The sequence below is a fragment of the Stegastes partitus genome, unplaced genomic scaffold, assembly GCF_000690725.1.
Source record: "Stegastes partitus isolate 25-593 unplaced genomic scaffold, Stegastes_partitus-1.0.2 Scaffold574, whole genome shotgun sequence".
NCBI classification, from domain to species: Eukaryota; Metazoa; Chordata; class Actinopteri; family Pomacentridae; genus Stegastes; species Stegastes partitus.
Window position 1 is genome coordinate 168,410 of NW_007578305.1, and position 17,626 is coordinate 186,035.

A 17,626-nucleotide genomic window follows, 5' to 3' on the forward strand; every position below is an offset into this window, starting at 1 on the left:
GCATTAAAAGTGCTACATGTAGCCTTTCAACATCAACAAATCACTGCCACAATATTTCCAGAGTTTAGTAAAATTACAAGTAAACAAACAAGACCATAATAAGAAACACTGGTCAAATGTTGGGGAAAACCTGTTGGATCGTTTTCTTGACCAATCTCCCCAATTACTGGCCTCATATGTTTGCAGTAATCAACTTATACTTTTAAACAAAATAGTCAGAAATCACCAACAATGTTATACTCTCTATTTTGGTTACATTCCAGCTACCATAACAGGCAAAAATACTCAAAGCATTTACTCTCAGTAGACATGAAACCATACTGACACTGTTACAGCAGGTTAAATAAACTACCCTTAAGTGAACATGAAGTAAATGTGGGTCAAAGGAAGTGAAACATTTGAAACTATTGGCAGTACCTGAATTGTGGGTTTTTGCTCTAAACAGTGCAGTTAGCCTGAGAAAAGTGATCCTTATGCAGCCAGGTAGAGTGAAATAAAAATAAAATCATAAAAACGCGTTTATAATGAGGTTGTCATACAAATCATACAAATGTAAAACAGAATTTTCTAGAATTGCAAAACTCAAAAGAGTAAACTGACCTGTTTATTATAGTTTACAATATCCTGACAGACTGCTGCCTAAAAATCTTAACACTGTTGGTCGCCATTTCTCAAGATAATTTCTAAGCATTTAAATAAAAATATATTTCTCTTCAGTGAGCCTGAATGCAGCATACAAAAAGAAACTGAAATGAAAAACAATTAACAAACCGAAGGGCGAGTTTGTGCCAATGAAGCACAAACTGCCTGCGAGATGTTTTTTTTCTTTTTCTTTTCTCTCACAACCTCTCAGGTCTTCATGGACAAAGTGCTTTCCACTTTCCACAAGGCATCCTCTCTCTGCGTGTGTCCTTTATTTCCCGTCAGAGATGTTCCTGCTGGCTACACCAGCGAGCCGGCTTGACTCTGGGCAGGCACCATGACAGCAACAGCTCCCATGCGTGTCAGGGTGTTGGAGCTGATTTGTGGGGACACAGTGAGTGGAGGTGGCACCTGAGGCTGAGCCCCCTCAGTCCTTTTGGGGTTGGCGACTGCGGGGCTCCTGAGAAGCTGCGGAGGAGCCCCGTTGGTGCTGGGAGGCCGCTTGTGTTTACGTGAAGGGGTGCCCCCCATGTTGTAACCTGGGAGTCCCTGCAAGGTGTTGGCTTCTCCAGGTCGCAGCTGGTAGGCGTTGATCACGGAGCCTGTGTCTGAGGCCGATATGGGGGAGTACGGGTAGTGGTAGTTGGGTTGGTGGGGGTCCCGCGGTCGAGGGCTGGTGGCTATGGAGGACAGCGTTCCGTTCTTGGACACGATGTCGGAGCCGGTGTTGCTCTTCGCCCATGACACTCGCTTTGGTGCCTGAGCGTCCTCCCTGTTGTAGAGAGAGAATAAAGGGAGTGAGAGGAAAGAAAATATGAGAGAAATGCTTTAATAAACTGATAACACACATTTTACCCTTTAAAATGAGCAACACTTCCAAAACATTTTGCACTCACATTAGGTTTTAACAACAAAACATTTGTACACTCTACATTTTTGATGAACTCGTACCGTCTTATGCAGTATACAGTCATACGTATACACAGTGAAGAACCAAACACAGACAGTAACGCAACAAAACAGAACCGAAATGAAATCACTCATTAGGAAGAACGGTTTTTATCATTATTAATATAGATATTGTTGAAATATTATCACAGGGTTTAGATTGTGATGTTGTAGCTGGACAAAGTGGGGCAACTTTTACAGGCTTAATGTATAACACATTATATACCACTATATGATCATACATTTTGTTATATAAAATCAGAACCCTCAAAGTTACCAGTGATTAAAGCTGTCAGATATATATGACGATGCAAAAAGTAACAATATTTCCAATAATTAACCATTTATTCAAGCACTAAGTATTGGACTTGTTTTATAAATCAGAACTATTAAATGATTTTGGCTTAGTTTGATGACTTTTGATTTAATAAAATGAAACAATATAGAAAAGAAAAGTGTGTAAGTGGTCACTCGTTATTTGCAAATTGAATTCCTAAACACTCGAGTTAACATTCTGTTGCTGTATTTGGAATGGCATGAACCTATTCTGAATCAGATTATACATTTATTTCAAGTGTGTTAACAATGTTAGGACACCAGCAGCACAACAATAATAACAGCAGCAGCAATAGTTCCTTACTTTGTAGTATGAGTGCAGACACAGCAAAACTCTTTTTTTGTAGTTTTCTGCTGACTATAGTTAAACATATTTGTTGACCCAATATGTGCTGCACAATAACTTCACTCTGAGAGTCTAATAAACAAAAAGATTCCAAACTTTTAGACCGTTTTCTCAATAAAAAATGGGATTGATGTTAAGGAATTTATGTCACTATAAAAATGTAGCACTCAAGTCAATCTAATGCAATCCAACACAATTGTTGTCATAATGTCTACTTTTATGATGCTGTGATGTTCAGTTTTTTGAAACTATCATAGAGAATTGAATTAGATGTTTAACAGTATGCTCACAGGTGTTTCTAGTATTCTGCCATTCTCAAGTATGTGGGTTAAAAGGAGATAAATTTGAAGCACTTCTCAATATAAAGTACAACCTCACCTTCAATTATGACCTGAGTAATAAACGTGTATTTGAGTTTACACATTTTTAACAATGGAATTGCACTATATTTTACACGTGTAATAAAATAAAGTGAATAAACTGTGCACATAGCAAAACCCTCACTTGATCTCATTGGCTATCTCCTCTTCCGTGTCCCGCCTCCTCCTCAGTATGAATATAAGGAAGAGCACCATGGCCACCAGCCCCACCACCGAACCCAGAGTAGCCGCCGCAATCATGCCAGCGTTGGAAGCTGAGAAATACAACAACAGAAGGTATTCACACATAATGAGCTGTTATTTAAAAAAAACAAAAAGAGCTGAATACTGTGGTGTGTGGCGGAGCACTTACAGGTGATAACCTCTAGGTTAATGGAGCAGCTGTCGGAGCCGGCGGTGTTGCTGGCCCGGCAGATGTACTTCCCCGACATGCTTTTAGTGAGGTTGCTCAACCTGAGGGTGCCGTGTCTCTCATCTGCGAAACAACCACACAGATACAGACACTTCACAATCATTTATTTATGTGACCTGTGCGAATAACACAAGTCAAGGAAACTACAGACACACACACACACACAGAATGACACGCTGGGGTGCTAAAGTTACTGTAGGAAAGGAAGTACTGCAATAGACGGTAAGGAAATGTAGTTTTTAGCTTTTTTTTTTTATTATTTTTTTTTAAAATAAAAAATATCTTTAGATCAGAATTTAAGAAAAAAAAAAGTTCTTGTGCGCTTTGGGTCATTATTTTGCCAGTTTTTCGCAAGTTTCACACTTGAATTTGCATTATTTTAGTATGTTGGTGTAACTGTTGAAATTAGTTCAGCCTACAGTGACTGGCAGAGTTTGAAAACAGTGAATAAATACAGTAACTCCTTTTTAATTTATTTGTAGTGTTAGTGGTGTGATGTCCTCTTTATTTACCCACAATCACCATCTGCATCATGATATCACCACTGTGTGCAACATCTCATAGCCGTGTTAAATCATTAGTTACTGATTGCCACCCTTAATCCAGAATATAATCCACTATTGGCCCATTTCCACTATCTACTGTATACATTTTGGTGTTGGTGCAATCCCACAGCAGATAGCTCTGCTGCGGATTCTGCAGTTCTGCAATATAATGATGTTGGTCAGCAATTTTTGTTCTAATATTTTCTCGCACCAAGGTCATGACCAGACCAAGGGGGTGTGTGCATCCGCCCAACAATCCGTTCCTCTTAGCACATCTGGCTTTAAAACGCTGTGTTGCACACATAGGATGAAGAAATCTAAACAAGCTTCATGAGGGACTTATCGCAACAAATCCTCTGAAATCCAATCTTGGACGTCACATTGCAGCATGTCTTCATCTGATGTGTTTCTGCTTTCGTGGCGACGTGAGAAAACGACGTGTGTGTGTGCATCGGTTTTGTGGGAATCGCCCCCTAAATGTGTGGTTCGGATCACCGAATGTTTGCGAATGTCAGTTGCCCTCTGCGCTGAGTCAATCCCCAACGACAGAACAGTAATGCAATCCAGGGAGTCGTCCAAATCATCTCAAATGCAAAGTCGAGCAACATATTAATTCAAATCCAAACAGATGCCTTCATCCTAAAGTTACGGTGAGTGAAAGGTGGACTGATGTTTTGTCTGCACCATCTGCTACTGCACCACCAGGAGGTAGGCGAGTGCACACAATTCTAAAACTACAGTAAATCTGCTTCGTTATTTAACCAAAACAAGAAATTATCTAACCCACCTTCACTGTAAAGCTTCCATCTAGAGCATTACAATCATGTCTTGGAGATCAAAACAAACATGAGTGCCAAATTAAACAGTTGCAGATAAGTGTGATATGCAACTGTCCCTCTCTGATTATTTAATCCCCGTGGCTTGAAAAACCAGCTGTGAAGGACCAAACTCAATTGTGACAGATTAGCAGACATCAGCTGACTGAGCTGGGAGGGAGTTCAGGCCCACACAGCCGTCAGATCCCCCCGTGGCAGCAGAGCTGGAGGGGATCTGACGTTACATTAGGTGCTGCCTCATATCAAGACAGGAGCATTACTCATATTACCCTGCCATCACTGCAAGGTCAATGAGCAGCATTTGTCACAGCCTTGGCACCTGACACGTGGTTAATGTAAATCACGCGTTTTTCTATATGTAGCTCATGGTATACAGTGGCGATAAAAAATGTTAATCCCACTTGGAAGTTTTCCCATTTTATTTGCTTTTCAACATTTCATTCAGATTTCTGCACATTACATTGAGATTTAAACAAAGTGCAACAAAATAAGTGATTGTACAAGTGTTTACCCACTTCAACTCAGGAATTACTAGATACACCTTTGGCTGCAATTACAGCATTGAGCCTGTGTGAAAAGGACTCAATCAGCCTCAGGCATCCAGACATCAGAATTTTCCCCATTCCTCTTTGCAAAACTGCTCCAGCTCTGTCAGGTTGGACAGGGATCATGATTGAACAGCTCTTTTCAAGTCCAGCCACAAATTATGTGTTGGGCTGATGTCTGGGCTCTGACTAGGTCACTCCAGAACATTCATCTTGTTGTCTTTAAACCGTATGCTCCAGGTCATTGTCTTGCTGGAAAACAAATCTTCTCCCCAGTCGCACTTCTCTTGCAGGTTTTCCCTGTACTTTGCTCCAATCATTTTACCTTCTACTTTTACAAGCCTTGCCGGGCTTGCTGGTGTGAAGCATTCCCACATCATGATGCTGCCACCACCATGCATCATTGTTAGCGTGGTTCATTTGAGATGATGTGTAGCGTTTAGTCTGATGGACAGAAAGCTCAATTTTGGTCTCATCAGACCAAAGAACCTTTTTCTAGTTGACTTCAGAGACCCACGCAAGCCTTCTAGGACACTCTAGCCGAGATTTAATAGGATTTTTTTGTTTGTTTTATAAATTCTTGTCAAAAAAGCGAAAAACATTGACAAAAACTCAACATTGAAAAGCAATAAAAGGACTAAACATCCAAAGCCACTGCAGCTACCTGACTTGACACTATCACCCAAGCAAGATTAGTTTTTCCAATTATGAAAACCACCAGCGTAACGATGATAAAGGGAAGTATTATTTAGCAAGTTGTGTTTTTAACACTGAATGCTTTTTAGGTTTCGTAGAGATAGATGAGCTACAACATTCACCCCCCAATCTCACTAATTTGTTTGAAATCCACAAAAGCCAAAGTGTACAAACACTACTCTGTGATTTTACGAGTTTTAATTAGCAAGTTAGTGTGCTCAAACTGCTAACGTTAGCCTAGCTCTGTCTAAAGGTAACCAACCAGTCAACACTTAAAGCTGACGTTCGTTGGCTAGCTAGCCATCTACGTAATTAAAACCTGTTAAACCACAACGTATTGTTTTCACACTTTGGTTTTTGTACATTTTAAATGAAAAAGATACTATATGTTAATCGTGAGACATAAAGCTGCAAGATGGATTTGTCATTGTTGGACAGAACTAAGTCATGTGTTTCTGCCTGCTAACAGGCTAACAAGTAAAGCTAATTGGTTGTTAGCATCAAACTTGTTGTCTTTCAGCAAGAAAGTTCAGTGTATTTTTCAAAATGTCAAGCAATTCCTTTAAAATAATACTTTTTAGTCAAATAATATTGACAATAATAAATCAATGTTAACATTTTTTTGTCGATTGCCAATCAACTGACAGTACTTTTAGCATAACTCCGCCTAATTATCGACTCGAATATTTATTAGTTATGCTCGTTTTTTTGTGTGTTTTTTAATGGTAGGACATTTTCAGTGTACACCAATCAAGACGTGGGTAGAAAACATATTGCATCTAAATATAGCACACAGCTAAATCAAACACAACACACATACTGTAAAGGTTTAAAGGATAAATTCAACCCTGTAATCACAAAATATTAAGGTATGCAAGTCTGAAAATCCTACTAGAAAAACATTCCAATGTAAAACATCTTTTCATCATTCCACGCAGTACAATAAAGATTAACTATGACCTGATGATTTAATCTATAAATGTTCCAGGAAAGAGTGAATCTTTAAGGTTGAGTGGGATTATCACCTGGCTTGACACCTATGCTAATCTTCTGATGGTAATCATTTCTGCAAAAACATAATCCTATAAGCATTTTTTACAAACTGGGTTGATTTTTTTTTTCCTTTAAAGCTTTTCTACAGCTTGCATATTGAATGAAGAAAATAGGACTCCACGGGATGTCATGGTTTGCAGGTGAAGGTGGGATGGAGCTAAATGGAAAATGTATGAGTGAAAACCCTTACCCATGAACCCAAGGACAAGCAAGGGCTGGGGGCATGCTCTCCATTCTGTTTTTTTTTTTTTTTTGTATTTTGCAGAAGGAGAAATGGCAGAGACAGTGAGAATGAATGAGAGATGGGGGGGGGGAAAAGTGGTACAAACTGATGGGAACAGGGTGGAAAGAGTGAATCGAGTTGCACTTTCAGTCTCAAATCCAACTGATTCCTCTTAGAGAGGTTGATCAAGTAATGACATGGGCCTTGTTAGATTAGGCAACAAGGTCAACAGGAAATGAGGAGTGCCGCGAGAAGATCAGCAGAGGGAGAAAACAGAGACACAGAGAGATTGCTGAAAGAGATAAGCAGCGATGGCAGAGTGAGGTTCAAATGTCACACAGTTAGCCATACATCAGCGCGGATAAAAAGATGAATGCGCGGCTTGAACTCGAGTGTCGGAGTCAAGTGAGACGACGCAGATACACATGTGATGTAGGCGTGAGTGCAAACAGCACAACAAAACCCCCGGGTCAGTGTGCAATCAGAGGAAGTAGTTTTCATTTTACTTTTCTACTATAAAAAGATGAAGGCCAGAGATCAAAGCAGTTAAGTCAATACTCAATCAATCAGCCTAAGTCCTGTTGTTCAGAAACAGATGGTGTCTCTGCAGCATCATTTGGAAACAAACATCTAAAAAAAAAAAAAAAAAATGCAAGAAAGGCTTTTTCTCTCTCTCTCTTGCACGGGCGGCCCTGTGAGAGGAGGACGCTGTGTGTCTCAGTGTGTAAAGAGGATTTCACGCTGCATGTTATGGAATAATCGAGGATCTTCCTCTGAGGTACATTTGGAACGTCTCCAGCTGCAATTGAAATTATTCAACCGCCTTATCCTTCAGGACAGCGCGGTGTAGTGCAAACCTATCAGCCAAAGCCTCGGTGAACAGTCAAATAAAGTCTGATGGTTGGTTGATTTTTGAGAATATAAAGCTAACGAATAAAATTAATTAATTGATTTAAAAAAATAAAAAAATCACTCAACCTCCATAGTCAATATTTCACAAGACCTTCATGATCTCCAATATATATTTCTGGTAATTCCAGATGCCTTTCTTTTAGTATTTTACTCCATTACTCAGATGTAAAAGCGTCGAACTCACTGATGTTCTGTAGTTTCTCTGCTGCCTCTGCTCTCTTTAAATCCCACCAAAGACTTTCAGGAGGATTCAAACTGAAAAATGTACAGATTAGCTTTTTGTTTAGCTCAAAGACTAAGCTGAGAAAGTGGAAGCACTTCTTTTCGACTTGGTTAGTCCCTGTACTCTTTCTCTGTAAGAGATCGTCCAAGAGAGAAAACACAGGGCAAGAAAAAAAGCACTTGCTGTACTGCTCTGTTTTGCTTGCTTTTGATCTCTTTGTATGTAAATTAGAGTGATTTTTCAGTCAGAAACAGGAAATCTATGAGTGACAGGGACAAATAAGTGATTTTGAAGAGTTCAGGTGACAGGTTTTCATCTTGCACAGTGGAAATTACATCTTTGCTTGTGTGCTCAGTATGACACCTGTTTTAATGTGAATCATGTCTCCTCTCATCAGTAAAAAGGATTGAAAATAAAAGTAGTTTTGTGCAGGTTTGGAGATGTCAGCCTCTGTGCCAACAGACCTTGTTATGGCAGACTTTGACTTGTCATAGCAGGAAAAGCTCAGGTGAAGCTATTTTTTGTTAATGGTGGCCGAGCTGCATTAGTTGTGAATGAGCATGTACAACAGAACTGGCTCATCTAAATGGACTGCAGTTTTAAATGTCCATTATACCTGCTTTTACTCCTATGACATGCCAAAATGTCTGCTGTCAGAAATGTCAACGGGGAAAAAAAGGGAATGTAATTTAATTTACAGCATGAAAACAATCATATTTGAAGAACTCAGCAAAATGTTTTTTGGAAACTGCATCTCTGTATAATTAGAGCCAAAAAAACTGGACATATGAAATCCAGAACTACCTATAAAAACAGATGAGATGGTTAATAAGAAAATGTGTGAGTTGGACTACAGTGGAACAGAATTTCTTTCAGTGTCGTTGTGCAATGTATCACAAAATTAGGCAGCAGTCCCATCCATGCACTCACAAAACCAGACAACATTTTTAAAAGTACAGTATAAAATGTAATTCATAAAAATCTAGTAAAAAAATAAATTGTATGTTTATGTGTATCTATGAAAACAGTGGTACATCTTATTGTTGTAACAATAGCTTATTAAGTGTATTAAGAACTCTAAAAACTGATGTTGCACCTCTGAATTTTGCACATTGCTGAACATATGCAATAATGTCCTAAGTAGTGCAAAAAGCGATGAGTGCACTGCTGCCCTGTTTTGTGTTTTTTTGGGGGGGTGTACCAATTGTGCTGCATCCTCACTGTGTGCTCAGAGAACACTCACTCTGCATTGGGGAGAAGAAGACCTCTGACATGGGTGCAGCCTTTGTCCATTTGTACTGCGGGACGGGTTTTCCATGACTGGACTTGCAGCTCAGCGTCACGTTGCCCTTCACCACCGGGTTCCCCGTCATTGTGCACACTGGGGGGGAAGGAGGGACTGGGCAGAGAGACGGGCGGCGTATTAACTTAACACATGTAAGATAAGAATACAGGATCAACAAGCCCCAACTGAACATGTATCTAAGTTTTAATCCACTGCCAGCGATGTGAAGATTTCTCAGGGCAGTAGCCATATTGCATAAAAATAAGTAGATGTTTTGACCCCCCCCCTCCTCGTCCCGTTTCCATCTGCTGCTGGAGGATGACATAACGACCTCGGAGCTCTGCGAATCCCTAAGCAGCAGATGAGTTTTATTTGAACAGTGCTTTCTCACATAAATATCTGATTTTTAACAGACTGGTCCAATCCAAAATCCTTCTAAATATGGTCAGCATTTGCTTTGCCTGAATTTTTCAAATCCAAAGAAATGTCTAAGCTGCGCTGCAGACCGTTCTGATTAAATCTAACCTTTGAAGCTCCTCTCACGCTGCGGACCATTACCTTTGACATTAAGGCGCATCTCCCCAGAAAGGCCAGGAGCTCCGGGGATGATGACGTTGCAGAAGTAGAGACCCGAGTCAGACTCCTGGGTGTTGTTGATGTAGATGGAGAGGTTGGCTGAGGGCATGGCCACACTGAAGCCCACTCTCTTGGTGAATTCGTTCTGGCCGTGCCCGACCACACCTGAGCTAAAGTTTATCACCTGCACAGAGAAAACACATGAACACAAACACTTGACTCCTGTTCGGCATCGCTGCATTTCTACGCAGACTGAGTCTTCTTTACAAATTCAATATTTTTTATATTAATGCATCACTTCACTCAAATGAAACACTTTTAATTTTATTCGCTGTAGCCATATTAAGATGCACAGATTAACCACAGAAATCAACGTCCTTCATAAAGATAATCCCGACATGTACAGATGGTGGCCGTTGAATTTTAGGCTGATTTTCTGTTTGAGATAAGCTCACATGCATCGGACACTGAAACTGTTTAGATTATATTAATCATGCAAACACACATGCTCGGCATGTGCACGTATGTTACAGTTTCACCAGCAATTCGTGCCACATACATGAGGTGCAGCAGATAAAATGTCATTAGTGGTATCCTTTCGTTAATAACACCCATCCTTCCTTCCTTCCTCTGTGAACTAGGGCGGTGTTAGCAATAATCCTGAACTCTACAGACCATCATTTTCACCTCACAAGTTACTGCATCGGTTTGTCAGGATATAACGGTGTCATTCAATACAAAAAAATACTCATTTCCACTAGTTTTAATGTAAATCCTGGTATAGTATGTAAAACATTTGCTTAAAGGAATTTTTCATGGCCATAGTACGATAAACTGTATCTTCACAAAGTAGTTCAGCTCATTCTTTCAGCTCTAATAATTTTGTATTTGATATAATGCTTGTGCTATAGTAGTCAGAGGATCAGCACTGTAGTTCACTGTAATCCCGTTAAAGAGGCTCTGTTTTCTCTGCTCCGCTGGAGGTCAGATCAGGGTCAACCATACAGCAGATCATCACAGCGTCGTGGTCGTGACCCTCTCACCTGCTTGGACTCGTTGCCCTTGAAGTGCCAAACCACAGTGTTTTTGGAAATGTCTGAGTTGGGGCTGTACCAGGCGTGTAACACCACCATCTGGCCCCTCACCACCTCCATCTCTTTTTTGGGGAATTCCACCTTCTGGGTGTCACCTGTAAGGACAACAGATCGGTAGGGGTTTTAATACGGGGTTAAGTCTGCATGTCACGTTTTTCATTTCAGTGCGACAGAGTTAAAGCGGTGTTGATTGATGATTTGTGGTGGCCAGACCACCATGGAATTAAGCATCAGTGTTATATGAAAGTTGTAGTTTATTGTATTTATTTCCATTCTGAGCATTGGATTGAATCTGTGTTTTTTGCAGGGATGCGACTAATGACCATATAACTATCATTTAATCAGCTTATTTTCTGGGTTAAAGGTCAGATAACTGTGGAAAATGTGCATATTTACCAAAGCCATGTGTGACATCTTCAGACATCTTGTTCTATCTGATCAATGGTCGTAAACTCAAAGATATTCACTTAGCAATTATATTTATTACTATAAAACAGCAAGTCTTAACAGAATACTCGTTATCATTTTCCAAAAATATCTTAAAAGATGACTCGTTAATCTGAATTTCTCATTTTTTGTGAATTGTTGCAGGTTTACTTTTGTGTTTTGCTTTTGTGTTGCAAACGTCTGTTATTATATACTGTGATCAACATCTTTATGTCCATACATTTCACACCCTCAGGTGTTTAAACACAGGGTCCCAGGCCTGCAGAGGCCCTCCAGCAAAAGTTCCTGACTTTTATGGCACGTCCACACACCGTTCTTCCTTATACAAGAGCTTCGATAAACACATGCATAAATCATGTGACAATCAGGACACTTATAACGAATATCTTACATGATCATAAAATTGCTTATGAAGTTATTGCGAAAAGCAAGTGTCTGCTCCATCTAAATTACACGACCATCATGTAACATACTGCTGCTGACACTGAGCTGAGATCTAGTTAAAGCCCACATAAAGTAAGTCTTAAATCATGACTGCATGTTAAAGTTTTCCACTTTAACATCTTGCTTTTCCCCTACATTCTGCTGTTCTCACGTGAAACAAGGCTAATTGCTTCATCCTCAACCAATCCTGGCAAACAAGAGCAAAGTCCTGAGTGCATTTGAGAAAAATGGCAATCTTAATAATTTTCAAAAACAAAAACTAGAGTTTAAAACAAGATCAATGACATTTAGTTGTATTCTAACATTTCTACAAAGCAGCTGAGGTGCTGTGGTCTCTCTACTTCTGTCATCTCTCTATTGCTGACTCGGTAATAAAGACTCTGCAGAATACAAAATCACAAAGTAGAAACTGTCGTGGAAAGGCTTAAATATATTTTACAAACTGAAACCAAGTAAAAGAAAGCTGTTAAAGAGAAGCAAAAATGACCATGACAGTGATGAACGAGTCATGATGTAGTCATAGCAACTTGTGACAAAGAAAAGAAAGAGATGATGAGATTAAAAAAAAAATAAAAAAGAGAGCAGGGTGTCCAACTCACAGGGTTCCCAGTCACCTGAACCGGACAGCTGAAGCTGGATCAACTGATCCCAGCAGTTGGTTTCCACCTGTGTCTCCAGTTTGAAGCTTAGTTCAAAAACTCAAACGCAAGGAAGAAGAAGAAGAAGAAAAAAAAAAAGAACTACTGCTGATCCTTTCACGGCAGAAAAGAAAACAGTGAAAAGTGTCCGTCATGTGCTCAAACGGATGGACGGGGAGGATAAGTGGGTAGAGGGGAGAGAGATAGGAGTGTTATGATCCACAGACGGCCAGCTGAGATCTCCACATCTGTTCAGCCAGGCACGCCTTCCTCCTTTTCCAGACGGAAAGCATGCAGAGGCAGGAGAATTAGGCGATGGGTGGTGGAGGTGGTGGTGGTGGAGGTGGGGTGGGCTGAACGGTGTCCACATGGAGAGAGGGGAAGATGCGTGTGAGACAAAGAGATTGCGTGTGTGAAGGAGGCAGAAAGCACAAGGAAAAGAGAGCCACAACTTGTTTTCCACGCAGTTTTGGTGTAGTGACTTTCTCATTCATCCTCGGGACAATGCCGTCCCTCCACTGCGCCGCTCCTGTCCCTTAATTTCTGAATCTCAGAATCTGCTAAGTCCTGCTGACTAATCCCCAAACAATCCCAGGCTTAACCCTATCACCTCACGTGAGCAAAAGAGCTCAGCTGGACATGGATATGATGTAACACGTGGTCATTTCTCCCACCGACGTTGCCATCATGCCATCATCATCACAGCGGCATCTAAATTACAATTAGCAGATCACTCGGCTTTACATTTAATCATTCGTGTCATGCGATGTTTGATCCCGCATGTTGGGAGTTTGAATGAGGCATGGGAGCTAAAGGAAACATCTGATGGCTCAAATCAAGTAAAAAAAAAAAAAAAACACAGCTTTTGAAGGCAGAAGGCAAGTAGAAGATGATAATTATGACATTTTCACAAATTACAGAAACCGATTTGTAAACTTTTTAAAGGCGCAGTGAAATTAGTCTTCCATCCAACACAATTCCCCTGCACTCAAACCTAATTGATGGGATGTCTGTGTAGATTCAACCAGGTCAGGGCTTCCACTGAAGCACTCAGGACTAAATGATGTGATGTTTGGGGTATAACATGTTTTTAGCATTTATGAACACAATGAGTGAACAGAAAGAACAAAACTGAACATTTTGAACTCCGAACTTCAATTAGAAACAAGAAACACATGTTGCAAAGTAGAAATTACCATTTGAACCTGATGATGGCACAGGGACGATGTCTGTGCAAAATTTCAAGGCAATACACTCGATAGAACCTTGAAAATGAAACCTGCTGATGGTGCTGGAGAAATACCAGGGCGCCACCAAAGTCATCATCAATGGGATTTTTATCATGCCTGGAAAGATTACTAAAATTCCCAGATGGCTAAAAAACCTTCTGATGGGACCATCAACACATGAAAAGATGTCAAGCCCTGTGATGTGTGCCGTGAGATTCAAAAATCGTCCTCTATCTAATCACAAAGCATGTCTTCATCTTCCTCATGTCAAGCGGTGTCGAGCAGTAAAGCCAAAATATCGGACATGCATGCGTGAGATTACTATCTTTATCATCATCATCATCATCATCATTCCTGGAGCCGCCATCACATCAGCCTGTTCCTGATTGATAATGTACCGCACCCGAGGGCGCAGTGGAATTGTCTTTTTTTTCCCAGATTTTTTCCCCCCCTCACAAATCCTTTTAGTGCTATGATTTCATTTCCACCATCTATTGTCTTTGCTGTCGACCAACAGAGCTACACGTATGTGGGGTAACAATTACGTAACAACTCGGAGAAGGAGGTCTCGTTTGGGATTCTGTCTGCTGTATGATGAATTTCTGCAGCACCTCGTCTTCTGTAATGTCATCGGGACGTCGAATGCCTATTAATACACATTGTGTACAAGAGACACCACCAGAAGTGATCCGTTTTTTTTTGCTGTAGGTTGATGAAACCGCGCTGCTTCTCAATGTGAATGAGTGCCAGCTGCGGCAAGCCTTGCAGCCACGCGTGGAGACAGTAATTCTGAATGATGCACAGATACGTGGTGATGAAGTAAGGATAATGCCCTGTAGTCTCCTAGCTCCAGACTATTCTTGTGCTTCTTTGAGCAGGTTTATCCTCAGCACTGTGTCACTCGATTGTTTATTAAATGAAGGAAAATCTTCGCTAATCCGTCTCCATCTGGGATGTGTCTGTTTGTGTGTGTGTGCGCGGCTGCAGACAAAAACAGAGACAGGTCAAGATGTGTGTTTGAGGACCTGAAGTCAACTCAAATCCTACATCAGATGTTTAAAAAAAAAAAAGCAAACACAGGAAAAGCTGCTAATAAAGAGAATGCAGATATGATCCTATGTAGCCTCAGTAAACTCTGTCCTAATTACGTTTTGCCGGAGGCTTTTGTTGAGCCTAGCTACGCTTTATATCTGCTAATTGGATTCTTCTCTTTAAAATAAACAATGTTTTTTTTTCTTTTTCTTTTTTTTCTCTGTTGTTTTCCTGCAGGGCATCCTAGATATTGGCAGAGTCTCAGCTGCAACAGCATTTAAGACAGCAGAGATGCCGGACTCACAAACCTATACAGGACAATCAAAGGCAAGTCAACCATGTCATGCATGTCTGAGCTGGGGGCACGAGACCAAGCTGTAGTATCGTGACTCGTCTACAGGGGGAAGCACATTCATATGAAAAAAAAAACACCATCATCTGCTCATGAGATAAAACCCACAGTGGAAATCATATCACCCAAACAGTTCAATCGCTCAATTTAAGACTCTACGAATGATGAAATGAAGTCTAATCTGACTGACACAGTTAGTTGGAAATAAGATTTTGAAAATCGGTCTGGGCAAAAATAAACATAGTTGTCTCATTTATTGCTCGAATACACGCCATTTGCAAGTTTAACGAGGCATCCGATCCTTAGTTTGCGGTGTTTTAATGATCAGTTGAAGGATGGAAAAAAAAAAAAAGTCCATCCCTGTCTTGAAGCCCTCGGGGAGCCGTGTAGGCCTGTGTGAAGATAAACTGATCCTCCTTAACCAGCCCCACTCTATCTCCCCGAGTAATCTCTGCTCCCACCCATGTCTTCTCTCCTGCGAGTCCCTCTCTGGAGCTGAGGCTTTATCTGAGGCTCAGATTTACTCTCCATCTACACCTCCTAGCCCCACTTCTTTCCCCGTCGATACAACGAGGTTGGCTTGACTCCTTAAAAGTGAGCCGATAATCTAAAGCAATGAAAAGGCAGGATCCTTTGTCAGTGTGTATATACTTTGTATACGCTTTCTGATGAGGTTTCATGTTTGTAGTGCCTTGTAAAATTTACTTTACACTCGTATAACATAGCAGATAATATGACATTTAATTGAACATATCCTGAAAGTTTCAGTTGTAGTCTCAAAGCCAGATTAGATGTAAAACGGTTGTTTATTTTCCTCATACGTGTCAATGAATTTTTAAAAAAAGTTCAACCATTTATTGTAAAACGTCAAAAACATTGAGTATATGGAGAACCTTGATTTGCACATTGCTTCCGAAGGTATTTAACTTAAAATCAAAATACAGAAAATCAAGAACAACATTTCAATGTTATCACTTGATACCTGAATCGTATAACGATTAGCACTTTTGCTAATGATGCTAAAGGCCACTAAAAAACTAAATTTTAAAACTGCAAAACTATTTCAAGCAACAACTACAACAAAACTAACACATGAACGCGACATAGGTTTACTGTTTGCCGTGTACACTGTCTTAGCTGTGTGATAGCATGCTAGCCGTTGCTAATTAGCGCTGAACACAAAGTACAGCGACAATAGCTTTAGCTTTATAGATGCTGGATCAACTTGTGCATTCGTTATGACGTTATATTTTCCACACACAAGGAGTGTCTGTAAAGTTCAGTAACATTTGAGAAGTCAGGGAGATCTGTATCAATATTTTATTCAAACCCACTTATTTGTGTGTTAAAACAACAGGAATGAGGAGTCCATGGCCTCAAACTGAGAGGGAAGCTAATGAGCACGCTCTACTGGCCCAAAAATTGAAAAAATATTTCTTTTGTTTGAGCAACAAAACATGAACGTGTCCGATTTATCAAAGCAGCTTCAAAGGCGGGCATCTCGATCTGTACGCACAATCCAATGTGGGGAACTTTTATATTTAACACCATGTCCTCAAAAATGTTGACATCCTGAAACGCTACCTTTCATGCTCACAACACCTCGAGTTATTTTGTTTAGGACATTGTGAAGACAGTTTATAATGAGAGATGCTTGTCAGTAAGCCATTATTATTCAGTGGATCCAGATGTAACCTGAGTAAGTGCATCTGTGTGTAAGCTAATTGTGTATGCAGCAATGAGTGACTGATGTGTGTTCTTGGTATGAAACCTGGTGCTGTGAATTTTAATGGAGCCAACTAGGGGGTCGTGACAGTGTGAAGGGGCCTTTCAGTGTGGAGTTTGCATGTTCTTGCTGTGCCTGTGTGGGCTTTCTGTGGGCGCCCCGGCTTCCTCCCACAGTCCTGCCTCTAATCATGATGGTTGTCTGTTTGTCTGTGATTGACTGGCATCTGTCCAGGCTGTACCCCGACTCTTGTCCAATGAGAGGCTCCGACCTCCGGCGACCCTTTACAGGATGAATCAGTAAATGGATGGCTGGTGCCTACCAAATAGGATAAACACAAATTCTGACCTGATGCTGACACTTAAAGTCTCACCAAAACAACTAAAGACCATAATTCACAACAATCCATCTAGTGGTCGTCAGGACATTTCACTAAAACTAAAGAAAAAAGGCATCAACACTGTTAAATATGCCAGTGGCTCAACATACACTTGATGTAACACAAGATGTGGGCGATAAAACAAAAATCTTGTTTCTGTATGTAGTGGTCTACCAGTGCATATCTGATTCCAGGTACCTATAGAAAAACCTGTGCTAGCTAATGCACTTCCAGTACCTCACACAACATATAGTAGCATCGTCCAAGCCTGCATGATTAATTTAACAGGAGATCAGGGCTGCAGTGGATGAAACAGTGCTTGTTTGA

At 40.5% G+C, this 17,626-nt stretch overlaps 1 protein-coding gene across 1 annotated transcript; it reads right to left on the minus strand.

Annotated features, from left to right (window-relative positions):
- Positions 1 to 942: 942 nt before the first annotated feature.
- esamb (endothelial cell adhesion molecule b) lies at positions 943 to 11,112 on the minus strand. The gene is made up of 6 exons (XM_008288790.1): positions 11,002 to 11,112; positions 9,941 to 10,142; positions 9,341 to 9,496; positions 3,005 to 3,127; positions 2,777 to 2,906; positions 943 to 1,414 (listed from the first exon to the last, which is right to left on the minus strand). The coding sequence occupies exons 1-6, from the start codon at positions 11,110 to 11,112 to the stop codon at positions 943 to 945; spliced, it is 1,194 nt and encodes a 397-aa protein (XP_008287012.1).
- Positions 11,113 to 17,626: the final 6,514 nt, after the last annotated feature.

Bases quoted from the DNA above. Each gene is read 5' to 3' on its own strand.
- esamb (XM_008288790.1), bottom strand. From the start codon at position 11,112: ATGGAGGTGGTGAGGGGCCAGATGGTGGTGTTACACGCCTGGTACAGC. The intron at 3,128-9,340 runs GTGAGTGTTCTC...GTTGTTTCGCAG, and splicing joins CTTCTTCTCCCCAATGCAGA to ATGAGAGACACGGCACCCTC. The intron at 2,907-3,004 runs GTAAGTGCTCCG...TGTATTTCTCAG, and splicing joins TAACCTAGAGGTTATCACCT to CTTCCAACGCTGGCATGATT.